Source organism: Agelaius phoeniceus, chromosome 1 (genome assembly GCF_051311805.1).
Source record: "Agelaius phoeniceus isolate bAgePho1 chromosome 1, bAgePho1.hap1, whole genome shotgun sequence".
NCBI lineage: Eukaryota > Metazoa > Chordata > Aves > Passeriformes > Icteridae > Agelaius > Agelaius phoeniceus.
The window spans coordinates 80,392,372-80,420,097 of record NC_135265.1 but is presented as its reverse complement, the minus strand read 5'-3'; the positions used below and the strand labels follow the sequence as shown (position 1 = coordinate 80,420,097).

The 27,726-nt window shown below is 35.2% G+C and overlaps 1 protein-coding gene across 5 annotated transcripts in view; it reads right to left on the bottom strand.

Moving 5' to 3' along the window:
• DNAH5 (dynein axonemal heavy chain 5) overlaps window positions 1-27,726 on the bottom strand; it is a 134,771-nt gene that overhangs the window by 16,011 nt on the left and 91,034 nt on the right. For all 5 annotated transcript variants that reach the window (XM_077182137.1, XM_077182149.1, XM_077182145.1 and 2 more), the window contains exons 52-66: window positions 23,699-23,871; window positions 21,052-21,182; window positions 20,083-20,236; window positions 19,163-19,430; window positions 18,345-18,576; window positions 16,718-16,832; window positions 16,330-16,506; window positions 12,479-12,682; window positions 10,636-10,815; window positions 9,614-9,751; window positions 8,890-9,025; window positions 7,147-7,463; window positions 5,738-5,893; window positions 5,123-5,305; window positions 201-444 (exon numbers count right to left, since the gene is read on the bottom strand). In XM_077182137.1, coding sequence (XP_077038252.1) covers window positions 201-444; window positions 5,123-5,305; window positions 5,738-5,893; window positions 7,147-7,463; window positions 8,890-9,025; window positions 9,614-9,751; window positions 10,636-10,815; window positions 12,479-12,682; window positions 16,330-16,506; window positions 16,718-16,832; window positions 18,345-18,576; window positions 19,163-19,430; window positions 20,083-20,236; window positions 21,052-21,182; window positions 23,699-23,871 — 2,808 coding nt within the window. The remainder of the gene's footprint in view (window positions 1-200; window positions 445-5,122; window positions 5,306-5,737; window positions 5,894-7,146; window positions 7,464-8,889; window positions 9,026-9,613; window positions 9,752-10,635; window positions 10,816-12,478; window positions 12,683-16,329; window positions 16,507-16,717; window positions 16,833-18,344; window positions 18,577-19,162; window positions 19,431-20,082; window positions 20,237-21,051; window positions 21,183-23,698; window positions 23,872-27,726) is intronic.

The window sequence follows — 27,726 nt, the reverse complement described above, 5'->3', positions numbered from 1 at the left end:
CACATGAGGCATAACATTGACTATTTTCTCCATTATATCTCAACAGGACATCTCCTGGATACATTTTACTTACAGGAAAACACAGATCTCTCCCACCAATTTTGCTCTTCCTGATCTCATCCCCAATTTCTCTTACTCTAAGTATTGATGTTTTAAAAATAAAGTCTAGTTATTTGTCTTCTCTGACTACCTTCACTCACCAGGTCTGTACTCTTCGCGGGCTGAATTGATCTGTACTTCAGTTTCAGCAGAAGTTTGCAGTTTCTGTGTTACTTCTTCAGCAGTCTTCTTAGTGTTACTCAATACAATTAGTAGAGTCTCATCATCTGCCAGAGAACTCTTAGTGCTTGTAAGTCGAAATAAAAGGTTATCTTCTAGGTCTTTAATCCTCCTTTTGTTCAAAGTCACGTCTTCAATAAGATCAGTTCTTTCTTTCTCTAATTCCTGTTGGATTTCATAGTAATATTTGGGAAGGAGAAGAGCGATCAAAAATAATAATAAAAAAATTAGTTTAAAAAACACCGATCCTACTAAAACAGTGTAGGTCAAGACTAACTGAATTAATTTGAGGAAAGAATTCCAGTGGTACTTCTAACACAAGATATATTGCCAGAATCTGAACCTGCTACATAAGTAGGCATTAACAAATAATTTCTACAAATATTATGGAAGATGCTTGTATAATGGCCTAAAAGAACAACAAGTTCACAATTGTTTGCCTTCTGTTTCAGAAAAGAAAAAAAGCAAACGCCATTCCAGACATAGGATTTAATTTCCCTCCATGTAATCTTATCCTTATTTATGCCTTGCTTTACAATTGCCATATTGAAAACTTAGTCTCAATAGCCATGCTTAGTCATCAAATCAAGCATCAGATATTTCAAGAAGTGCCAATATTCCTCCATCAAACAGGGATAATTTCAGCCTCTCACTAAAATGCTTCATTGATTAAGAAAGTATGAGTTACTTCACTAGAATTATTTATTTTAGACATTTAGTAATATAATCTGGGTGGTTTATGTACCTAGATTCTTTTCCAGTGCCCAAATATAGAAGATGGATAACTGTTAATCAAGAGTTTTACATTAAAAAAACAGCTATTTGAAATCTCTAGAAAAATATTTTTCAGCTATAACAGTCCTTTCAGTTCATTCTTAAAATCAACCTTTAAAAACTTAATATAAATTAGTCTCTGAGAGATAAAAATCCTTTACTAAAATATAACCAAATGTTTCAGTACAGTGAAGTAAAAAGAAAGAAAAGAGAGAGAAGGGGTTAAGAGGTTTTTGTAAGAGAAGGTCAACATTAATCTTACAAATGAACAGTAAGTGAGTCAGTTGGTAGAAATATTTGCTGTCTAGATAAATACTTCACAAAGCTTACAAAAGTCTGAATAATTTTAACAATGTCTCTCCAAACTTGGAAGTTCCGTGTTCACTCTGTCATTGCCAAGTCCATTTTCATGTTGCTTACTGCCTGCTAATATTCCAGAGAAATAGGGACAACACTAAGAAATACACGACCTCTCATATAGCACTAGAGACATAATGGACCTGAACCCTTATCAAGGCTTAAGAAAATGTTTTAGTCCCCTATTTGAGTAGCCTCCATTTATACAGCTTTGAAAAACATTTGTAACTTTTCAGGTTTTTTTTTTTTATTTTTTCCACATTCTAAACTTCTGGTCTTCTCAACCTACATTCTCCTCCTACATTCCTAATTCAAACAATTATTTGTTTTAAAGAATGCCCTTTGACCTTAAAAAGGAAATAAAGAAGAATCATCTTATTATTATCAGATTTAGAGTTTTTTCTTGGTATATTGAAACATCATAATCATCATCAGGTAGAAAATATTTAGTGGGACAATTATTTTAGAATAATGCAAATACAACATAACTTATTAAGAAGACCATGGCAAAAACTGATGAAAATACACAAGAAAACTACAGTTATCTGCATTTCAATCAACTGCTGCTTTGTGGAACTGAAGAAAAACAGGTAACAGTTTCATGAAGCATTTTTTCATGCAAGTTTGATGAAGCAGAAACTTTTCCTTAAAGAATAGCATTGAAAGAAAGTTATCATCCAATTATCCATTATCCATCCAAATATCATAATTAACATACTGCACCAAATTAAATTTCATATTTTGCTGAGCTCAGTTAGAAAATTTAAACATAGTTTAGACTTCAATGCTTCATAAAAACAGAAAGCAATTCTCCTCACATGAAGAGCCTGAGAAATAAGTTGGAAATAGAGTTACCAAGCTAAAATGAAGCAACCCTAGATGAAAACCTTAATGAAAAAAAATTTGTCTATTAAGCTCTTAAAATGCTTTTTGCAGATCAAAAAGTGTAAACAGTTGAAAGCTTTCTTCATATCTTGAAAAATTTCCAGTCATAGCACTAAGGATGCAGAAAAAATAAGCCAAGTTACCACATACATAAATTCAAGGAACTTGCACCAGAGGCTATTTCAAATCCAGTTTTATGGAGTTCCTTTCACAAGCAGATGACACTTTACCAACTGTACCAAAGAATGCTATTTCTTGTTAATATTCATAAAATATGAAAGCTGCTACATAGCTTATATCATCCTGTCACAAAGTGATTCACAAGTAAAGGAATTTGCATCAACTATTCCTTACAAAAGTTGAGCTTTTTTCCAGCAAAAGTCTTGATAAATGAATGCAAAAGTTCAAAAAGCCATAAAGAATTACTGAATATTATAACTCCACTACTAATCTGACTTACCTATGACACTAAATAAACAAGCTTTTTTGTCAAATTACATAGCCAATTTATCAAAATAATGATATCATTAGAATATCATAAGTTATACTACCTTCAGACATATATCAAATCTTTCAAATCCTATTATTCCAAGAAATATAGTAGAAACAAATTTATACAGATATACCAGCTGCCCCTGACCTTATGCTTCACTTGTATCTTGCAATTGGTTTAACATTCTGGTGGAAAATAAGAAATCAGTACCAGTGTTCCTATCAGTAAACAGTTAATTCTGTGAGATATATGTGACAAAGATTCTTTTAGTGGGCATAGCAGACAACAGAGAGACTTTGCAGAAACTTTAAATACCATGCTGTAAACACCCCCATTTCTTGCTGGAGGTCTAAACCGCATGCATTCTAAGACCAGAAGCATATAAGACATGGTAGAATGGGAAGAAGGATAGAAATGTGCATAAAAATCTTGAAGAACTCTGATTTCAGATAAATACTCTCTTCCCTTTCTGGGACAGAAATTCCACACATACATTGTAACACTGGATGTCACCAAGCAGTCATACTGCTCAAATCATTTGGCAAACGGTCTCACAGTAAAATAATTCCACCACTCTCCTACCAAAGGCTACAGAAGGTAGTAAGAATCCAGACACTTATGTGAGAAAACCCCAAATTCCCAAAGATGCATCATTAGACATCATAGGAAAGTGTTTGGATGGTGTGATGTATTCAAATTGACTCCTCAGGAAACCTTGAACCACAAGGTGTATAAACAGAGGCCAAGAAAACTGCAACATGGTAAGTATATTCTGTAGAAGTTCCCCTGCCTGTTAAGTGGTCCACTTGTAATTTATCTAGAGGAAATATTCCCCAATGGTTTCAAACAAAACAGTAGTGAGTATAACACTCTGAGAAGCTGGTAGAGAAAGCTATGTCCATTTATTAGACATTCCCACTTAGTGACAAAGAGGCCATTGAATAGTAGAATGGTTTTAATTTGGAAGGCAACTACAGAAATTACCTAATTCAACCTCTGCTCAGACCTAAACAGCTTGGTTGCTCAGGGCAATGTCCAGGTGAAGCTTGCACCCTTCCAAGAACAGAAATTCCACAAAATCCTTGATTAATCTGCTCCTGGGTTTGACCACTCTCGGTGTAATTGTTTTTTCCCCTAATATCTAATCAGAATTCTTCATGTTCCAACCTGAGTGTTACTTCTCCATCTACTTCTTGACTCCTCTGAGAAAAGTCAAGCTCCTCCTTTTTCTGTGTCCTCCAAGCAAGCATACAGCAACAGCAATGACTGGAGGAATTTGATAAACTGTCTCCTGGAGGAACGTACTGTATTTCAAGGCCCAAGAAGTGAATTTTGGCATAAGGCTTTGTGAATATACACATCACAGCTTGTTTTAGATAGACAGTGATAATTTCATTACAGAGTGGGTTGACAAGCTGTCAGTGGTTGAAGAGAAGCTGATGGTGCAATGAAGCTGTCTGACAAAAAACAGACCTTAACAGATTGAGTGTGATTTCTCTCACGAGATCCATGCACTGTTTGGGAATGAAATGCAACTACTCAATGTGAACAAGACAACTGAGTCTATTAACAAGAAAAATCTTACACTGGTGGGGCAGAGGGAGGTGTTGGAAGGATGGTAGAACCTCAACAGATGCCACAATAAGGAAACAAAGATATTTCTGTCATTCCTCTCTAGTGAAGGTAAACTGGAACTATTGCCAAAATCTCAGTAAATACACCAATAAATGCACAGTCATAAGTGCATAGTGTTTCTTATGACATGAACATTGCCTGACCTTATAGCTACAGGGATTAGCTGTTCCATAGTTTAAAAGGTACCAATTAGCCTCCCTCCAGAACTGCAGCTTGATTGGGACTGGCATCTTGAACCTGGACTTCCTCAACTAATATATCTGCAATGTCAAAAGGTATGTCAGTAGATAGCGCATTTTCCCTTGGAGCAAGGAAGTAACTAAGTCTGAATTCTTTGCATTAGGTTATGTTGTCATGAGCTCCAGGGTTTGTAGACAGAACATCAGTTTTGATTTCAGGTCCTTTTGCTTTTCACAGGCCATTCTCATGAGGTTATAACTCATTGAGGCAGGAAAAATAAGGTTAATACAGTACAGTTGCAACAATAAAGAAACAGAGAAACTTCCACATGAATGAGTCAATTGCTTCTGTGCCACTTTTTAAATCATTACAAATAGGTTATATTAAGAATAATCACAATAGAGAGAGCCAGAAAGTTACCCAGCAATATGGGAATAGAGAGTAATAAATTAAAGTAAAACATTCTACAGGTAATGTAAGAAATACAGACAGGAAAAGAGATACAATAAATTCTTTTACCTGCTTCTCTGTGAGAAGGACTCTGCCTAAGAGTTGATTTTCAAGACCTTTCATGGTTACAGTAAAGTCAATGATGGAGGTTTGAGCACTAATTTCAGGAGAGTAACATGGATTTGGCAGTTTTGTAGTAATGTAAAGTCTGAAGCCACTCATAACATCCACTTCCTTATCACCAACTTTGACCTCAAGAAAAATTTTAAAAACAAGTCTTGAAATATTAAGAGCCAATAAACATTTTTGAGACATTGCATATAGGAAAAAAGGTTACATTTTTCTGCTTAAAGGCATAAAAATCCAGTTTTAAATCATACATCTAATGCAAACAATTTATTGAGACCAGTCAAGGACCACCTTAAATGGCCCATTCAAAAATTATTTCAACTTCTAAAAATTGTCATAAGCAAAGGAATAAGGAACTCTATGCATTAAATATATAAAATATTTGTGAACTTAAACCCTACCTTATTTTTTCTTTCATTAGCATTAATCAAGTTTAAATGAGTTTATTTTTTACAGTCCTATATTTATTAGGAGTTATTTTGCTAAGGAGAGGTTGTGGGGAGGGGAAGGGAGGAAAGGGGAATTTCCATGTTTGCTCACTTGTTTTATTTTTACCTTGTTGGCTGAACCTGTTTTAATGATGTTTCTTTCCAAAACATTGTCAAGTGCTGGGTCCAGCTCTTCTCCAACATCTTCTACTAAAAGAGGTCTTCCCAAAGAAAGGCTGTCTTCTAAGTGGTTTCTAAAATACTTGTGATTCAAAGAAGTGATCTGAAAACAGAAATGCAATACCTTATGCCCTTTTAACAATCTTTTTTTTAGTTTGATATTTATAAATTATTTCATTTTCTTTAAAGTACTGCCAAAAGCAATGAAACTGTGAGTAGACTAGTATTAATACAAAGATTGTGAGCTCCAGGAAAGGTAAAATCAGCATACCCTGTTGCCAGAGCTCATGGAATGCAAAGTTCTATTTTTTAGCTGCCAAGGTAGAAGCAAAGCAGTGCTAAGCACTTTCAATTTTGATATCCTATGAGTGCAACTACTCAAGAATTTCACAGGAAAAATTCACAGGAACCTTTTAGCACCTTCAATTTTATCTTGGATAACATCTCCAAGTCAAACTGCAGCAGGGTCGATTCCAAGATAAGTATTTTTCTGTGGTTTTTTTCACCCTTTAAAATTAGAGGTTTATATGGAACAGGACCTTAATAAGCCTTTGCTTTAAATAGTCCCCACTATAACTGGGATTTTCAACATGTTCAAAGAGCACATTCAGCTTAGACTTTAATAAAGCTGTAAACAAACTAATAACCATTTTTATCATAACTAAGCAACCATTAAAGATTTCCACACCTAGATAATAATCCACATGAAAGTGGTAACTATATTCACAGAGCCACTCTATTATCACACCTCAAACTACTTTTATGGATTTTAGGGATTTTTTTTTAAGCTGGTTTATTGGTGTAATCATAATTGCATGAATTCCTCACATTTTCTTGTTTGAATTGAATTTGTGTATCTTGCCTCAGACTATACTTTGTAGCACTACATCTTCCCTGTATATTTGCAGAGCACTTAGCAGCTGACATCCATACTAAGACAACAAAAATTAACAGTAATTTCTGATTTAAAGATGAAAAAATATCTTGCTGTGATTTTTCATTTATAAGCACTTACATGAAATTGTATTGATCAACTAGTTGGTGGGTTTTTTTCCTAACACTGACATTATTCTGAAAACATGTTTATTACCAGGCCTTGCCCATCCAGCCTATTTTCCAAAGTTTATGTTCCATTAAAATTAATTCATTAAACAAATGGACTCACTGGCGCCAAAGGATACACTTCCACCTCTAGTCAAATCTCAAATCCACTAAAATATATCTGAGATATTCTTTATATTCAAACCAGACTTTTTGTATAAATGTCATTTCCTAAGCATTAGGCAAATCAATGAATTGCAATGCTTGTATGCTAAGAGCTTTTAGGGATTATGAAAGCACAAGCATTTCTATTACCTGAAGGTCATTTCTTCCTTCCTTATTTTTAATCCAAATTTTACCCTGTGTTTGTGGATCAATTAATAAAGGATAACGAGATGCTTTAGTGACAATGATTCCATTCTGTATGGACAAGTCGTCGTTTGGCAATCCTTGCAGGTTCCATTCACTGATAGTTGGAGCATCAGCCAGCATTTCTATGAGGTTCAAGTTGTTACGGAAAGGAATTTTTCGGCTTTTCATTTCCTTTTGCCAGTCATTTAACAGCAGACTGCGGAACTCTTGGTTAAAAGGACCAGAATAGGACAGAAAAGCTGTAGCCAAGAGTACGTCACCTGAAAGAGAAAAAGGAGGGAAAAAACCCCACAAAACAAAGCATTAAAACTTTGCCAATTCTATTAATGAACAAGCTGTTTCCTTCACTAGTTGCCACATGTTTTTGCTGGTAACTGAAGAACACATTTTGACCCATAAAGAAGGCAAATCAATCTTTTTTCCAAGGCTCACTGCATGGCATGGCAATGGTACATTTCAGTAGAGGCCACATTTACTTTGTTGTTACTGTGCAATTGTAGGAATCAAGAGATCAGCATCTGGCAGCTTGTTTAGGTCAACTCAACACACATGTAACACTATTCCAAACACCAGATCCTGTACAAGCAGGACATGGCAGAGAGGACTTAGTAATGAACTTTTAGTTCCATCATTTCCTTGTGCATTCACAAGAACAGGCTTAAACAACTGGGGGGGGGTGTATGTTGGGGGGGTGAGGGGTGGAACTCCTTCTAAGTACTAATTCAATTAAATTACTGTAAATCAATTACAGTGATGAGTACTGGTAATAAAAACTGTCAGAGACATCATTACGGATGTATTAAGTGTGACAACTTTTAATATTCTGTTCAGTTTCAAAATTTTCCCCCTAAATTTCATGACACCATAGTTTGAGGAGTTTTTGTACCTCTGAAATAAGATTGCAAAATTCAAACTGGAGAAGATATCATACTTTTATACTGAGCCCTAGTATTTTTGGACACTTCAAGTTATCTATAAAAGAAATAGGATGAATCTTTGGGGAAGGTATCCCAGATTTTTAATAAGTTAATACACATGTATATATTATAGCAGTAAATAAAACATGACTTAGTTACTATAATACAACCCATACAACACGGCTGCTTTTTGCAGCCTTTCAAGGTAAAAAGCAGAGAAGAAAGTTCAGCCCACAGTAAATGATGAGATAAATTTCATTTATTGATCTAACTAATGAAGCAATTATTTATTACAAAGTACTTTAGTTTACAAGTGCAAATTTAAAAAATAATAATGACCTTCTAACAAGCAAATTCTTATGAACATTAGTAACTGCAGTTAAAAATATTGATTTCTACATATAAATGTCAGTGCCTGAGTATCAGTCTTCCTCACCTCAATATATATTCTCAGTCATACACATTTTATTGGCGCTTGCTAACACATTACTCTCTTTGGACTGTTATCTACAAATATCAGTCAAGTTAAAATTTTAGTGTCACCACATTCACAGCATCCATTATCTTTTATTTTTAAATATGAACTTTAGCATTATATCTATTTTTCATCTAACAGGGCTTTAGCAAGGAAATTAAAACAATTACGTTCATTTTTGTTACAGGGATCTAAGATACAAAGGAAAAGTTTGATGTTTCAAATGTTTTCAGTTTCACTAATCATAATTCAAACAACTTGATTCCAAAATCAAAGGTTTGGATAAAAACTTACCAACCAACCTCTTGGTTTGCATGGCAAATTCTTTACTCTGTTCTGTCCACCTCTCTTTTTCACCTGCTAAACCACTTATAAGACTTGAGGCAGTTTGCATTTTATGTCGGCAACGCTCAGCATCTTCCAGCAAAGTCTAGAGAAAACCATACAGCAAAAGAAATTGTTTACAGTCATATATCTGATAGGTCAGAAAAAATCTCTATACCTCATTAAACCAGTAGATAAACAACAGGTTAGAAATGTATTCTTAAACATCTCTATCACCATGCAGAGGAAAGTGAGATGGAAAAAATATATCAGGACAAACTATCAACATCTCCCAGAAACACGACTCAATATTTCTTTTTAATATTTCTGTTCTTAACTTTTATTTTGGTGCAGTTGTTGAATAGTATGTAAAATTCTTGATATTTATTCATTCTGAGGAATTCCACTCAGAATTTCAAATACAGTATACATATATAGCGTACGTGGAACTTGAAGTTACAGAAGTAGGCACTGAATAAAGAATACAAATAAAATAATTTTTGATGGGGTGGAAGGGAAGAGGGGAGAGGATCAGAGGCAAAGGAGAGTGGTAGAAAGCAAAGATGCAGTATTCAAGCATGATCTATCTCTTATCTGCTGTCCATCAATGAGGAATAATAGTGAAATTGAATGAACATATTAAGTGTTCCTTAAAGCAAGAGTAGAAACTTCTTTTCTGTGAAGAGCAGTTCACCTGCTTTTCTCTCATTGCATTTTCATACTCTGCCTGCACAATATCTAATTCTTCTTGCTTGGCTCCCAGTTCTTCTTGAGCTTTCTGCAGATCCAGCATAGCACTGGTTAGGCGTTTCTCCTGAATTGCTAAATTAGCCTATGGAGAATAAAAACAGAGAAGTGTATTCATACACAGAGAATTTCAAAGTATTTGCTATAATATATTTCAGAAAGTTTTCCTCTACTACATTTCCAAATCAAACTCTTCAGTAGAGATTTCATAACTCAGCAAAACCTTTTATTTGAATTTTACAACAAACTAAATTCTTATTTCAGATAGCTGCACTTGAACAGTTGGCTTAATGTCAATTAGAAAAAAAATAATTAAAAATACTTTTGGAAATGCCAGTCATTCTTCATGTGACACAAAAGTTAGTCTGGCATGGCTTGTAGAAGAGAATGATGCCTCTAGAAGTCTTCTTGATTTGTCCAACCAATATGCTAGGCTGAAATACAAATCTTGCTCCCTTCTCAGTCATTCCCATTATAATACAAGCTATTCTCTGTTAAAAATACTTGACCATGTTCTTCCTGATTTTCATTCTAACTACTTAGGCCTTTTTTTTTTTTTTTCTCTTCATAACACTGATGAAGAGTATCCATACAATATTCTTATGAACTGAGATCTGGAACCTTAACAGAACCAAATCTCAAGGCTTTTTTCTACTTAATTCAAAATTAATGTAGAGCAATTGCAGTAGTGTATTTAACTAGATGATAGATGCTTTAATCCCATCCAGTAGGGGTCCAGAGGCCTAAAATCACACCATGTCTTTCATAATTTTGACAACTCAAATGTACAAGTGGAAGTACATTTGAAATATATTTTATTGTAGAAGTACAGTGTTCAAGGTAATAAATTTCGAGAGAGGGAACCACCAGTTAAAATAAGGCAGACGAAGCTTCCCACACATTAAATCCTCAAGTGCAAACAGGTGAGGATGAGAAGGAGCAGAGTATGCCTTTGACAAACAGATATACCTTCAAAGGTAATACTTCCTTGTTGATGGAAAAAAATACTGCCATAGCTTTCGTCCATGAGCAAAGGCCAGCAACATTCCCACATACTCTCTTAGCTGTCTCAATGTTGTAGTCCACCATTTCAAAATAAGGGCTCAAAAGTTCTACCACTTCTTCATTAATTGTGTCTTTCTGAAATTGCTGAAAAAATTTTTGAAAGTGCAAGTTACAAACATATGCAGTAAGTGTAAATGATATTTACATGTACTTCAGAACACAAAGACCACCAGAAAGATCACAAGTGTTATTTATAAACAACTTATATGAAATTGTCACATGTACCTTTGAGACCTTTACAAAGTCATTCCACTGTTATATATACTTACAAAATGGAAAAAAGTTTGCTTTCATTTATGATCTTTGCTATCTCACACTCACTACTCCTGTTGGACAGCTAATCGTTTCAAAATATCACTGGTCCTGCTAAAAATTTCATTTTTCTTAATACAGAATAAGTTCTAACAATATTCAAAAAGAAAATGAAGAGCTAAACTCTAGTTCAAAAACATACATTCTGCAATTCAGTCCTTTCAAAGGTCAAGCCATCTATCTTACCCTTAAATTACATTGTCTAATTACTGGAATGCATTTGATTTTTAAAGAATTTATTTTTACTCTTTTCTTGAAAAAGCATATTTTTCCTTTTTCCTCCTGAAAAGCTCTCAATTTTCTCCCTCAAATTTATTTACAATGTATAATGAAACCCAATCCCAGACAAACTTGAAAAAGAGCTCTTCCCTGAAGCACAAATGGGTTTAATTAAGCACAAGCAAAATTAAATGTTGAAGTCCTATAGAAAATTAAAAACTTTTACAAGTAGATGCAATGTGAATACAACATAAACAGCATCCATGCCACCACCAACCACACAAAGCTGGTCAAGCCTCCTACTAGACCAGTGAAAAATTAAGTAAACTCAAAATGCAGAAATCAGGAATGATAACACTCAGTGGAGCAGGAATATATACCATTCATTCCAATAATGTTTGGGTTTTTGATGGAGAGGCATAGCGTATGATGTGGATTATCCTACATTTCATGAACTGTCTGATGGGGCAGAGAGTGTGATGCAAAACCCTTTGTGGTCTGTCTATCCTTCAGGATTTTTCTTCATACTTTTCTGTTTCTTGAGATGTGAGCTCCCTTCTAGCATCTAACAGGTATATTTCAGATTCCACTAGTACTGCTCATGGCAAAATATCTTGAGGCACATCCAGACTATAAAGTCAGCTGAGCAAAGATAAATATTATGCAAGATCAAGATAGATAAATTGTAATATTATTAGTTTAAGTTATGAAAAGGGATTTGTTTACCAGTTAGTTAGTCTTTCCATTGCCCTAGACAAATCCTGTGAACCAAAAAAATCCCACATTTTAAAAAGTCCTGGTTGTGTTCATCTTAATAACTATCTATGCTTTTCCAAACTAGAGCACAAGCTAAAATGTTGAAAATTAATGAAAAGTTAAATACCAGAAAAAAAGATGTTTGTTATCAGGTTTAATGAAACAGATAAGTAATGGCTATCCAAACCAAATGCTTCAAGCTTTGAGTCATTTGTCACCTAAAACAATTTCATTACATTACTTAGGAAAAATTATAGTTGATTTATAACACAAATTTGCAAGTAGGATTAAAGTTTATTTCATTCTGACATGTTTATTCTTAAGCCCTTAACATTTCAGATCTATTGTGTGATTTCCCTCGCACATTTGCTCTCCTATGAACACCAGAGAAAACATTGTCCCTTATTTTCTTACATTATAAAAATAAAATAAATAAAAAAGAAAAAGGTTGCACAAGCACCTGTAGGCTCTGTAAGAAGTTCCCTGTTGTCATCAGTTTCAGTGATTCTTGCCACGATGGGACAGTACAGCATTTTTCCTGATCGATTTTGACGTGGTTGACTTTGCGCTGGAAGAGCAGCAGCACGCAGTCCATGATGCGCATGATGAGGTGAGGCGGCCGGCCCAGGGTGCGCACCGTGGCAATGTCTGCAGGTTTTATTGTCTAGGAATTGAAAACAAGGGGTAAAGCAATTACGGCTACTGTTTAGTTCATAAAACATGGAGCATAAGCTCACCAATAGTATTAATCAAGGGGAGGAAAAAAATATATATATGTTATTTTTACCTCTAAAAAGCACGAAGCTAGAAGAACCCCCTCATCAGATTTTCACTACTAACTCCTATCAACTCCTAGGAAACCTCAGCACAGCACCTTAAAACTCAAAACTACCATGAACTGTTTCGACAATAAAAAAGAGCAAACCAGAAATAGCTTGAAATTTTACTTGTTTTTTAAATGCGAACAAATTGACCAGAAACTGTGTCTAGAAAGGAAATACTTTGTTTGTTGTGGTGTGATGTCATAGCTTGCCTAAGTTTTCCCGGTCCTTCCCCAGGTGCCAATCACCTCTTCTGTCCCCTACCCTGACCCCTGCTGAGCGCTGTCTGTCAATCTTGGCATTCCAGAAGGGCGTCAAGTGATTGGCAAAGTTCAAAAGATGCCCTTCAGCCGAGGGGACATTGGGCCATACAGGTGTCATTTGTCCCCTGAGACTCCCCCCCTTGCCTGGTTGGTGGGATCCCTACCCCTTCCCTCCCCCTCTCCCTGGGGTTAAAAGGAACAACAACCACACGGTTTGGTGGTTCTGTTGGAGCTGTTACGAGATTCAGAGGCCTGTGGGCCAGGAATAAAGTTCTGGATCGAAACCCTCCAGCAGAACCCAACTCCTTTTCCTTCACCATCACCTAAAGCCTTTCCACCAGAGGTAAACCTGAGTTTCTGCTTGCCTGGACTTGTCCCAAGTGCCCAGCTGCAATATCCAGCCAGCCAAAGGTGTCTCTGAGGTGAAACCACCACAGCTGCTGCCTCTGATCAAGCAGCAACGGCCAGACGAGCCCAGGCATGTCCCATCCAGCTATATTAGTATTAATTCCAATACTGTTGACATCCAGAAAATGAAGGTGAATTAAGGAAACCAGTGAGAAGGACAAGTATATGTATATGTTTGTATCTTCTAATACATCTTACCAGGAATATTCCTGGCATAGAAACCGGCCTGCAAGAAAAATATGCTATAATAAGGTGTGAAAACCCAGGGCCTAATAAGTAAGGCTAAATAAGCCTAGGGTGTAAATCTAACACTGTAACTCATAACTCTACATCATGAATCAGAAAAGACTTATCAGAAAAGTCTGCTGAAGATGTCTCCTTAGAGGAGAATTGATTTGAGCAGCAGTTTTTACTGCACCCCATATAAAGCAACAAAACCACTGAACAATGGGAACAGCTAATGGGCAGACCCACTCCTACAACACACACAACTCTGAGCAGAAGCTTTGCTTATTTACAGGCAGTTTAATCAGTCCAAGTATAGGACAGCCCAAACAGTAAGCAACAGAATACTGTGAGTGCCATGACATCTTGCTTCTAGCCTAGCCCACGCCTCACTGGGAATTCATGAAGGCAGATTTTAATTACTTGTGTCTATACTTCAATAAAGGGACTTCAAAGCACTGCAGACTACCCAGGTTGCCTTCCCTCTGCCAGCCCTTTGCTTCCCTTCAATATCTTGCTGCTTGTTGGGTTTAGTGTGCATCAAATAATTCACCAGAGATTTTCCAGATATCTGTATGAAAACTTTACCCAGTGTTTCTTAGTGACTGTTAGGAAATTCAGCTCAGCCTTATTTTGCTAACATACAAATTGTGGCAAAATTTTTACATTTAAATTTTATTTATTTATTTACTTGTTTATAGTTATGCATTTAATGTGCTATTTTTATTACAGGGCAAAATGCAACAAAGTTTTTCTGAACTCTGACAATTCTTACTCAAACTAATCTCACTATATATTTAGAAACGTTTATAAGACATTGTGTACCCACCTTTCTCTTAATGTAGCATTTATCATTCTTAAAATATATTAAAAATTGAGTAAAATAGCTAATCACCTTTTTTTTTTTAATCTGGTAATGACCTTTCTATTTATCAAATATTTTAATAGGCATTTATCTACTCTGCAAGCAGAATTCTACTATAGGAATCCCTAGCTTGGATTTGCAAATCTATAGTGATTATGAGATTTATTTTTTGAAAGATGCAGACCCATACAGAGACAATTTTTTCTTAAGGGAATGAATGAATGAATGAATGAATGAATGAATGAATGAATGAATGAATGAATGAATGCTGAGAATACATAGATACATTCTGCTAGGTCTCTTTTTATGATAGTTTGCCTTTCCCCTTTAGACATAGGCAAAGCAATTTATTAGAGAAAATTCAAGAAATTCAAGATTAAGCCCAAATACTTTTTCCCATTGAAAAGTTTTACAATAATGCCACTGTTGCTTTTTCTTGAAATCAGGTTTTCATTTATTAGCACCCTAAATTTCAAGAAGAGCAGTACTGTTTTGGTTCAGCCATTTCAGTCAAAAGCAGAAAGTAACATTTAATAAGATACAGATCTAGACACATGATAATGGTGCCCTCTTTATACTGCAGATGCTGACTAATTAACATTACTTATTTTTTCACATGTCAGAATGCTTGCCTACTACCAGGTTTGCTGTTTTGTTGTTGCTAGCTCTTTAACCTTTCTCCTGTGGCTATATATCAGGGTCCTATAATACAAACCTTCTCCCATACTTCACTCTTCCCAGCTGTCAGGTCATCAACCTTCATTTAGACTTTTGCACTCTGTCCTTTAAGCATCATGGCAGTCAGAGGCTGTTAAGCATCTCTCACTCAAAGTGAAGTCTTACATTCAGAAGATCCATAAAAATTCTTCTACACTAGATTTCAAAGCTAATAATCCCATTCTTTCAAATCAGTCTTTAACCATCACAACTACTGGCAGCCTCTCAAATAGAATGGTGCAATTTCCAGCAAATCTACATAAAACCCTTTGAGGTTTGTCTATCCTTCAGGTTTTTTTCTTCATACTTTTCTATTTCTCGAGATATGAGCTCCCTGCTAGCATCCAACAGGTATATTTCAGATTCCACTAGTACTGCACACAGCAAAATGTCGTCCTCCTATAAAGTCAAGGCCCATCCTCCTATAAAGTCAGCTGAGCAGACAAAGATAAACATTATGCAAGATCAATCAATATTAATCTTTTTCATTCTTAAATTATGGACATTCTATTAAAAAAGCTTTACAAGAAAAGTATGGTGAAGAAAATGAAGTCTTGATAATGCTACAGCTCCTAAGGAAAGATTTTTTTTAAAGACAGAAAATAGTGGACCAGAAAACTTATTGAAAATGCAATTTCTTTGTAAAAACTTAAAATAGAAGGTTTGGATTTGGATGGAATTACAACTGATTTTACATGGACAGCATTTCACTCATTGCACACAAGTTGTTTAATGATAGTATCAATATTCAGTTACTAGTCTAACATTAACCTGTGGCACATATAATATTCAATTATAGTTTCAAAGAAAGTTAGAACCTGCCCTTTTCTCAAAACTGACTATTTGGTTGGTACTCATGTGAAAAAAGAAAAACAAAATAGAACCTAAAAAGCCTCAAAATGCATGTATTTTTTTCTATCAAGTGAAGAGCTATGGCAATGCACCTGCAATTTTGTGTTTCAAAGACATTCACCTTCTTAGTGGTAATGTTACACATGATCCAAGTACTAACCTGTAAGGCTGCCTCTGCCTCTTCCAGAGCAGGCTTGGCAGCCTCCAACTTCTCTTCAGCAATGGCTTTGTCAACTGTGATACTGTCTACAATAGCTTGGGCTTTGTCTTTCACTTTCTGAACATCACCCTTCACATTCTCAGCAGCCTGTGCTTTTACAGTAACTTCTTTCAATACCTAGAATGTGAGAAAACCCACATGCCATAAGTTAAAAGAGGGGTTTTTTTGCAAAATCATATCTGGTAAATTCCAGAAAACTCAAATACCATAATTTTCTCCAAGATCCTTTCTTTCCAACATTTAACTTCATTTTAATTTTTTTTTAAATAGAAGGACTAAAAGGAGAAAAAATAATCAAACAGCAATACACTTTGAAGGCTATACATACCATGTCAGCTTTTTCATTGGCAATTTGAAGTTCCTTTTCTTTTACCTCCAGTTCCCTGCTTAGAGCAGCCACTGACTCAGAGGCCTCTTTCAATTTTTCCAGACCAGTATTTATTCTGAAGTTAAAAAGCAAAATAAAAAGCATCTCATTCACTATGCAATTTACACTCCACTTTCCAGCTATAGAATGAATCACATCAATCAGAATGAACAATTGCAAAAGATGCTTTCCACAAAAAAAAACCTTGGACAAGAACTTTTACCTTTCTGATATCTTCAGAATCAATAAAGTGGACAATGAAGTACATTAATAAAGTTTTTGTCTTGAAATTTTACCCACTTCTGATCAAACAGTATGCGTTTATCATTGCATAAAATCCTACATGTTGGTTCTATAAATGTCACTGTTTCTCTTGAGCCAATAATCAAAGAACTGAGTTCTGTACAGCAGAAAGCATATTCTGATCACCAAAATTCTGAAAATTATAACCAATCAATATTTCTTATTTGAAGTGGAAACTGAAAACAAACCAAGACCAAGCAAAAGAGAGAAAAAGAAAAATAGTATTGAGATAAGACTTCTCTGATTCAGCATTAAAATGCCCCTTCAACAGTGCTTTTTTTTTCTATCAAAAACTCTTCACTTGGGACTTTCCAGACAAGTTTAAAAGGCCTCTACAGAGACTGCTATGACAAAGGCTATGCAGTATTTGGACAGCTGAACAAATACAGGAGAACAGACAAAGTGTAACCCCTGACAAATTCAGACAGTGCAACTAAGTTTAAGTGGAAGAAATTGGACTAACTTCATGAACTAACTTGGTAAATCTGAAGGTAGAAAAACAGGACAACACCCTTCTGTTTTACAAGCCTTCAACCTTAGCATAACTACAGGTTTCAAACTGAATTTGACTTTGAAGACAAAGAATGTTTCAAAGCCAAATAAACAAGTCTAAGCCTTTCTTTAAGGTTTCCAGCTCTTATTAACAATCTTTCAAAACTGAGAAGGCAGTTTTTCTTAAGGGTGATACCTACTGATACACAAATTGCTAATTTTACATTATAGTTGGTTACTCCTGACATGAAGATATATCTGCAAATAGGTATCATAAGTTTAATAAAGCATCTGAAAATAGGAACAAGTATATCAAAACCACCTTAATAATGTACAAGTAAAAATCTCAGGAGTTTAAGTGAGGCTCTCTGTTCACAAAACCAGTTAGGATATTCCTTAGGTGTTCATAACAGGAGGTTACAAGTGTTCAGCAAGGAAATAAAAGTTGCCAACTGGCAGATTAAGTGCTATTATCAATATATTATGAAATAAAAAGTAGATGTCTTCTTTCACTCTTTGAAAATACATGGGTATAATTTATATTCACCTCATATTCCCTCTACCTCTATTTTTTCATTTTTCTTCCCCCCCCAAATATATATAGTCTTTATCTTATATGACAAGAGTAACTATAATATTTTAATAAGTTACACCTTCACATAATTTTAGGAATTAAAAATATCTTTTTTTTGCTGTGCAAGGAGACAAGCCATGCATTGAAATGAAGCATATCAGAATATACCTACCTGGGGAAGAAAACTACAGAAAAACAGAAGTAACCTTAGTAGTTTACCTGTTTGATAATATTTGCACTTCAGCATGCTTTTCTTTGTATGTTGTTTTATATCCCTGAATAAAGGTCAGGTAGGATTTGGGAGTCACATGTGTAGAACGTCTGTATCTTTGAAAGTAATCAGAACACTTTTCTGCCACTCCATCCTGGAATGAACCCATACACTGCACAATTTCCCTCTTTGTATCAGCAGTGCAGTCCATATCAAATGAGGACAGGAAGTGTTCAGACACTTAGGAAAGAAAGAAATCCTAAATGTAAGTAAACATTTATAAAAGCATCTTAGCTAATAAACAAGTCACTATAAAACAAGTCAGCATGTAGTATCTTGGCTTTCACCCAGCTTCTGAAAACCCATTCTGCTTTACTCTTCACCATCAGATTCTGAATATTATTCCACATGTGTCAATAAAAAGTATAGCTAAGGATCTGTCATTCTTCATCTCCAAGTGTGCAACTGCTTTTTCACTCTGAACCTAGCTGCTACCTACCAGGGACTGGGTAATCACAGCCTTCTACTGTATGCTCTATCACAGACACATTCACAAATAATCTCTTTCTTTAGTAGCATCTTTGCATTCTTTACAAATACTTTTAAGACATCTTCATGGGGAATTTTTTCTCTAAACTGTGTTCAAAACCATCACTCTGTTAGAAATATTTTGACAGCTTAATAAAACAGGCATTAAAGAAGAAAATACCTACATCAAATTTTAGAATCAATTAAGTTTCTTCTGGTAAAATTCAACACAATTAAAACAGATACATGACCACTGATCAGAAAATTATGTGTCTGCAAAGATAAAACCTAGACGTACCTGCCACCAGCGCATCCTTAGGCCATCGGCTGAACCAATCTATAGTGCATCCAGAAATGAGAGCAGGGAACTTCAGGGCCCTATTTCGGAATTTTTCACCTACTGGTGAAAAGCAAAGAACTACATGAAGGTTCTGACGGACTCTGGCCATGAAATAGTCATACAGAGCTTCACTGGTTGGAGGTCTTCGTGGATGCTCCTTTTTGAAGAAGGGAATGAGGTCACTAATGATCTCATCTATCTCATCACGTGCAAATAAGTTTGACACCTTTGGGAAGAAGGAAGATTTTTCATGCTTTTTGAGATGATCCAAAATAGAGGATGTAGCAAAAGGTTCTTTTAATACACAGCATTGTAGGAAGGGACATACATCTCAGATACTAAAGTGCCCCCAACTCCTTCCTTGAAACAAGTTTTAATTAAGTGATTCCATTAAATAGACTGAAATCTAACTTGTTGCAAATTTTAAACCCAACGTTCCAATAGCTTTCATTCCTTCTCTTTATATTCTAATAACTAGTAGCAATTACTCTGAAACATAACCCTGAAATAATAAATAAGTAAATAAAATCAATAAAATCCATCCATTCTGGACATGAATTTACCATACAAAAATGAACTGTACAATAATAGTTACTTTAACAGACAACTTTTTAAAACATCAGTAATATTTCTCAAGTCTAAATTTTATTTTTTTTAAGCTGTTGTCATGTCCCTTGAGATAGCTTCGCTCAGTCTAACCTAGGATTCTGTAGATTTTGTAGACTGCATTCATTTTTAATAATACTCTAATGATAAAAAGCACTTGAGTTCTAGGTTTTGGAAGTGTATTCTCTGACTTATAACAAAATATTCAAATAAATTCTGTTATTTTACCTCAGAATTATGATTTTTGAAAAACAGAAAATTGATCATCTTACCTCGCCTGATGACAAAACATTGTTCAAGTATTCCAAGAAAGACTCATCTTTGATCTCATTGTCTGTAAAAAGAAAACAGGTGCCTTTGCCTTGCAGTCCTGCTGTTCTGTATAAGAGTTTCAGATCTTCCATCAAGTTTAAAGTGTTGTATGATCTAAAAAAAAAAAAAAAAAACCAAAACAAAAAAAAAGGTAGTTGAACATTGAACAAATACTCATCTCTTTTAAAAAAAGTCTTGTCTTGGAACTTAAGGCATAAAGGTGCTTATTTCAAATGCATCCTCTGATGAGACCCACACCAAGGGGCATTCCTACATGAGAAACTACAATTTCTTCTACAGCCAACGCACTTGCAAAAGATTTAAAATCATTTCACTTCACTAAAATGACATTTGAGTACCAAAATTGACCTGTCCTACAGACAGCTGGGATGGTATTCATTCTGAAGCATTCAGAGGAGGATTTATAATTTTTTTTTATCTTTATTTCAAAAGAAACCACACTGGGTTGAGCAATGTGAAATAAGGGAATAATGTACTTGGAAAAGGTTATCAAAATACTTATAGATACCTAAGATCTACCAAAGTAGAGGGCAGGGATAAAGATTCATCCTCCTCAGATGACAGTATTTCAAATATTACAAGATTAATTCATAAAGGCCTTTTGGACAGATAACCACCTAAAAATATTTTTAGTACCATTTAATGTACTGTGTAAAGACACAAAGATAACTTGATACCGCCAGTACTTTCTCTTTTTGTGAAGGAAACAAAATAATTTCCTACTCCAAAGATAGCAAAAATGCACAATTATCGTAGAAAATCAAGCAAGTTTCAAAGGATTGTCATGTCCTTCCACTCTATGTGACAGTGATCAGACTACACTAAGCAGAGCATGTGAGCCTGGGTTTTTTAATAGGAAGACTTAAAACACAAAGTATTTATTTAGTTAAATTTCAGGTAATACTCACCTTGTCAACATTATCTGGAATGTGTCATAGCCAGCTATGAAGGATGCCAGTCTTGTCAAGCTCTGCTTTCCTGAGCCACCAACTCCAACCAAGAGAGCATTTCCACGAGGAGTGCGAATCACACGGGAAATCTGTGTAATATACAAATTTTTCATTGCTACAATGTGTAAGAGTCACACATCCAAAAATTCTATGCTACTTTATTATTAAAGTTATATTAGAAATGAAGAACAAATTAAAATGTTAAGGTTTACTTAAAGGATTCTATATTACTAATAATATATTCTATGGACATTTGCACTTTGCAGTGTTTACTGTTGACCTGTCAAATAGAATAGCAACCATTTGATTCCATCACTGTGTATGTTCAGTTATCAGTAGAATTACATCTCCCACAAAGTGCAAGTAAATCTCAGCTGTGATTTCTTAGTGATGTGCTATCACAGCATGAGGGATTATCAAAATTGGGAAGGAAATCATTTCCCCAGTACCATGACCTCTGGATAACTTTGGTAAGACTCATCTCATTGTGACCTGAAGGACAGGTTGTCCCAGGCATGTTAAATTCGGGACAAAGAGTCTTCAGTATTCTCTGCAGCAGGTAATAATGCTGCCTTTATAATGGAACTTGTTACAATTCTCATTTACTTGACTGTAAAAATGCACAGTATCAAGTATGAATATTTGATCACAATGAAACCTCTCCCAGTTAGATCAACATTTCTTTCCCACTTCATTATTTATATTTTAAATTAAAAGGCAGTAGCTTCCTACTGCTCTGCATTTCCCCTCAATTCAGGACTGTCCAATGTAAACAAACAAAGCCTTTAGAATTCAGAGCAAAAAAAACTTCAGTGGTAACTGTGAACTGCATACAGCACTTGTCCTACTGCCCACAGCCAAAAAACAATGCCATGAAACATGGCAGCCCATCAGTTGCAAGCTGACAGATCCTCACTGTACCCAGAAGAGCCTACATTAATATCCAGAGCAGCACAGAGCCAATTCCCTCTCAAAGACACAATAATACCATCCAGCTGGTTAGCAGCTGGTCTCCTCTGTACAAGCAATGATGCACGGGATTGGCTTCTGTTCTCTTTATTATCTTGAACAGTTCTTTGATGACTCCAGAATTCCATCATATCAGTAAACAACCTGGGACACTTACTTGCCCTTCCTCTGAGTTACCTCTTTCTAAGCCATTAAAGATAGTCATGCCAATTTCCTCTAATTTTAAACCTATTTATTTTACATATTGAATGTAATGTATTTGTTATTTTCCATTGGTTAACGTTTCATAAGAAAGATAAAATCAAGTACAAAGGCTTACTCTAAGCTTTATTATTTAACCAGAGAAAGAAAATTTAATTTACACAACATCCTTGCAATATCACTGATCATTTCAATAATGGCTACTACATCTGTTCCAGGCAGAGGCACATAAGCTGTTAATTGGAAACTTTGCACTCTATTTAAGATATCCCTCAGCTTTAACTCATTCAAGCCATATTATGTCAGCTCAGATTTGTCATTACCTCAACTGTGCCTATCTCACTTTCTCTTAGAAGCTGTCTCAGGTCTACACAGTTGTTCCTGTTTTCAAGAATTTAAAATCATAGAAACACTTTTTATCCAAGCAAAGCATTTTGCATAAAGCATAAAATTATCATTTTATCCAAGCAAATACTAATAAAATATTTCAGGTATTTACCATCTAACTACCCAAAGATATTTCTGATGACAGGTGGCTGTTCAGTGAAAAAAAATGTATTGCATCCTAAACTTATATAGTTTTTTTCCAGAAATAAATGAGAAACTTATTGGTAAGTGTGATGATTTACAATTGTCCTAAAGAAATCCAGAGCAGAACATCATTAATTTTGCCATAAACCTTAGAAAGAAAGAGACTAATTTTGTGAAATAACAAGTATTAACGCAAAAATTTTGAAAACCACAGATGCAATGTGTTTGTCAACTATAATTAAATTTAGATTGTTTTGATATTTAATACTGTATTTGGGGGGATGATACAATTACATATACAGTTCTTAATAATTTTTAAAAATACCAAAAACCTCAGTATTCAACTTAGACAATAGGGGTTCTAGTGTTAAAAAAAAAAAAAGGCTCTCCTTTGTATGAGGCCTATTCTGTGTGAACAATCATATCAAGCTGTGCTGTGCTGAAAGTTATGGTCAGCTCCAATCCATATTCAAAAGAACTTTAAAAGTAGTGAGCATACTGTGGATCTACAAAAGAATTTTGGACTACATTAATTCCTGCTCTGCTGTGCCTACTCCTTCAGAAGCAACCAATTATGTCTTAACCTGAATTTCATTTGACTCATTCAAAAGACAGGAAGGGCTCCCAGAAGAATTAAGGAGGAAGGTTGAAATAAAATTAGAATAGCTAGCACTATGATCCCACCAAACATAAAAGATAGGTATAATAGTTCCATCTGGTGCATTTTCTAAAAAGTTTTTAATAGGTTTTAACACCTAGTCACAGTGTGACAGATCAAATATTTGATAGCAATAAATTAGCTGCTGCAGTTTCAGAAGTAATTTACCTTGCTTCATGCATACCTCTACTCAAAAGAGATGTGGGCAAGTGAACATCAACAAATGGCAATCCAGCAAGACTGTACCTTGACTAAATGAACCATGGCATCCTCAAAGAAAACCATGTCCATTCCAGTACCACGAACATTCTCATTGTATGCTTGCAAAAACTTATTTAAACGATCCCGTAGCTGATGAAATGAGAAGATTGGTTCATAGATTTTGGGAATATCTAAATTTGCTTCCTCTGGTTTCTCATCTAGAACAAAAAGCAAGTAATAAAACCTTAGCAGTTTAAATAATTGACAAAGGTTCAATGAAGGGACAAGTAAGTAAAGATAACTAGAAGTTTCACCACCCAGAAACAGGTTTATTATACATAGTATTATATATTAGATATACATACAAGAATGCTGAGTACACCCTGCCTGCAAGAAATGGTAATTTCAGCAATATAATTTTTAAAGACAAAATGAGAAAAAAACTAAATAGTCGTCTTTATCTAAAACTTGAATGATGAAAAATGGTACTTGTTTAGGGTGCTTGGAAAAAAAGTAGCACCAGAGAATGCAGTTAAAAAATGCAAATAATCTTTTCTGTAAATGAAAAACAGTCTAAATTGATTAAATAATTGCGCTAGAAAAAATGTGCTCTTGAAATTAATAACTGCCACAATAAAAAAAATATATTCACTGTGATTAGCATAAATTTGTTTCCTTAGGTGATATAAAAGGCACAAGTCAACTCTCAAAGAAAGGAGGTAACAATGCTGCTGCCTCATTTTTCCATTCATAACCTTAACCATGCTGAAAGGTGACATGCTTTCATTCATAGGAATTCTTACAGCAAATAAAATTACAGAAAAGTTAAGATCATCAGGGATCTCTGAAGATCATCTGGTCCAACCCCTTGCTCAAGATGAGCCACCCAGAGCTGGTTCCCTAAGACCATGATCAGGTGGCTTGTGAATACCTCCAAAGACAGACTTCACAATATCTCTGGACAGACTGCCACAGTGAGAAAAAAAGAAAAAAAAAAGTGATAACTGATGTTCAAGTGCTTAAATATATTTTATCCAGTATATCTACATCTTTCTGGTATTGGGGAGCCCAGACTTGGACACAGCACTCCAGGCGAGGCCTTACTAGTGCTGAAAAAGGCAAAGGACAACCTCCCTTGGCCTGCTGGCTATATTTCTTCTAATGCAGCTCAGGATGCCACTAGTTTTTTCTTCCTGCAAGGGTACACTGCTGGCTCATGTTACTGGTGTCAAGCAGCACCTGCAGGTCCATTGCTGCAAAGCTGACTTGCAGGTGGGTGACCACCAGTGTATACTGGTGCATGGGACCTTTCCTCCCCACGTCCAGGACTTGTCACTTCCCTTTGCTGAACCTTATGGAGTTCCAGTTATCTGGGAGCCAGCACAACCTCTGGCATATCAACCACTCCTCCTAGTTTTGTGTCATGTGGGAGCTGGCTTGAGGGCGCACACTGCCCCATCACCCAGACCACTAATGACAACGTTGAGGATGACTGGACCCTCTGCTGACACCTGGGACACATCATTAGTTACTGGTCTCCAATTAGACTTTGAGCCACCGATCACCACTGTCTGGGCTTGTCCATTCAGCAATTTTCAATCCAACTCACTTCTCATCCAGACCATATTTCGTTAAAAAATACCTGGCAAATCTCATTGAAACAGTGCCAGCAGGCAGACATCAGGGGGTTTTTGGTTGGTCATTTGGATTTCCTCAAAAATAATACTAGTAGAGTACATTTTGCTCTTATTTACATACATTTAGCTCAATTAGTTTCAGGATTTTGTGATCTATATATGCTACAGGATGTATTTTTCCAGTTATCCTAAATCAGTTGGTTTTGCTAAGTCTCTTCTAACTTGCTGAAGAAATATATAATTCAGAACATTATCTCTAATTGGTATAATTAAAATCAATGAAATAAATCATCCCAGTAAAATAAGTATTTCCCTAAGGCTTAGTAAAGCACTAGAAGCCAGTGTGAAGGTAAGGGACAAAAAGATGGGAAAAAGTACTCCAACCTCCAAGTAAACTCAACTGTATTTAGAATACTGTCTGTAACTTTTTTCTTCTTTCAAAATCTTTCTCCATTTCCTTTCTATTGCACCTTTCTAATGCTCATGCAGTTTCAAAGGAAAAAAACAACAGAAAAACAATAACAAAACAAAAACCCAAAGATACATACTTAAAAGCATATTTTAAGAAAATTACATTTCACCACAGAACCTACTCTCTCAAAATACACAAATTATTAATACTCTTTCAGCTGTTCTTTATATTGCATTTTTTGTTTGCTCGAAATCACCCTAATTTGAGAATTTTTAGCTCTACATTGCTTCTGCATATGAACACTCCTCTAGATTAAAATCTAATTAAATCAATTGACTTCTTATTCTAACCTGTAAAAGCACTGGTTAAACTAAAGGAGTATTCCCAGTGGAAATTGATTTCTTACAAGTTGAATAAGACATTTAAACAAATTACAGCTGATAAGAAACTAATAAGAAATACATCAAGGACTTAAACTGCAGTGATAATTTTCCAGTTTTGAAAAATTTAAAATAATTACATCATCTAAATTCTGTTTCTACAGTTTTATTATTAATGTCCAAGGACATTGGATAATCAAGTACAAAACCTAAGGGCAGACTTTTCCATTATTTAGAGAGGCAGCCAGCAAAACGTATTATTTTAAAGTCTTGCTCAGTCCCAAGATTCATAATCACAAGTAGTAAATAACTATCTCAAAACCACCTGATAAAAACACCTTGGAATAGGTGGAAGGTCTTGAGATCACTAGCACCACAAACAATTCCTTTGAAGCTAAGATCTAAAAGTTGACCAAGATCTAAGTCATCATGTATTTCTCTCAGGGACAAACATATTGTGCATTTACAACCCAGAGACAAAAAGATTATCTAGTACCAATAAACATATTACTAATCTGAGTGTAGGGCTCTTTGAAGTCAATGTCAGATGCCATTTTTAATATATTTAGGAGCTTAGAAATCAAGGTCCTGCTCTTACACTTCCACCATAATGGGAAATACTAAATGCCATTATAGGGACAAATAAAACAAAATTAGGCTTGTTACTCTTTTCATTTAAAGCAAAAAACAGAAAGGGGGCTCTCAAGGCTCAGGACTTAGGTTAGGTCCTGAAATCTATTGAGGGCAAAATATAGCCTTTCTATATGAGAGTCTCCTGCTTTGTATTTAGATGAAGTTCCATGCTAAAAGGCACATTACAGGACAGGTGCGTTTAATCTGTCACCAAAAAGGCAAATAATCTTGAGAAATACATTAATCATTTATCAAATGTTGAGAAATACATTTATTTTTCAGTCCAATATGATGGTTTCTAGTGTGGACTTAAATTTTCACCTTAAAGATCACTCCTCATCCTCTCAGTGCACATTCTGACTTACATTTCAGTCTTCTCTACACTGATGAAATTTAGCAAGTTATTTAAGGCTGTAATTATTTCCTTTCTTACACTAGTTTACTTTTACTTCTATTTTATTCCTTCCAATGAAATATGCCCTATCCTTTATTCTCCTTTTGTCACTGCCTTCTGTCTACTTCAATTGTTCAAGAAAAGGTTCAAATAGCCTTGGCCATTCATGCCAGTCTCATTGCTCCACCCTCCGTCATTGCAGTGATACCAACACAGATAACTGAATCATCTAACGACCTTCCCTAAACCCAAACAAATGTTTTCTGTTCTTTTGCAACAATTGATAAATATTCCCAGGTCATTTAGTGAGGTCAGTGACACCATGTTTTTGTTTGAAAGACATAAAGGTATTGCTATAAGTCACATGGGTTTTTAAAGAGGTTTAACTAGCATTCAGGAAAATTTGAATTAATAGTCATTTGTTACATTTAATAGCTACTTCCTAAAGAGTATTGGATTAGCTGAGAGACAGTATTTTTTAATCAGATTTCTAGGGCATGTTTCCTACATTGCAATCTTTTATCTACTACTGCAACCCCACCATTTCAGGTCATTCATAACAAATTTCCTTGATCCTTTTGGAATAAAAAAGACTCATGCTCACTATTTGGCAGTTC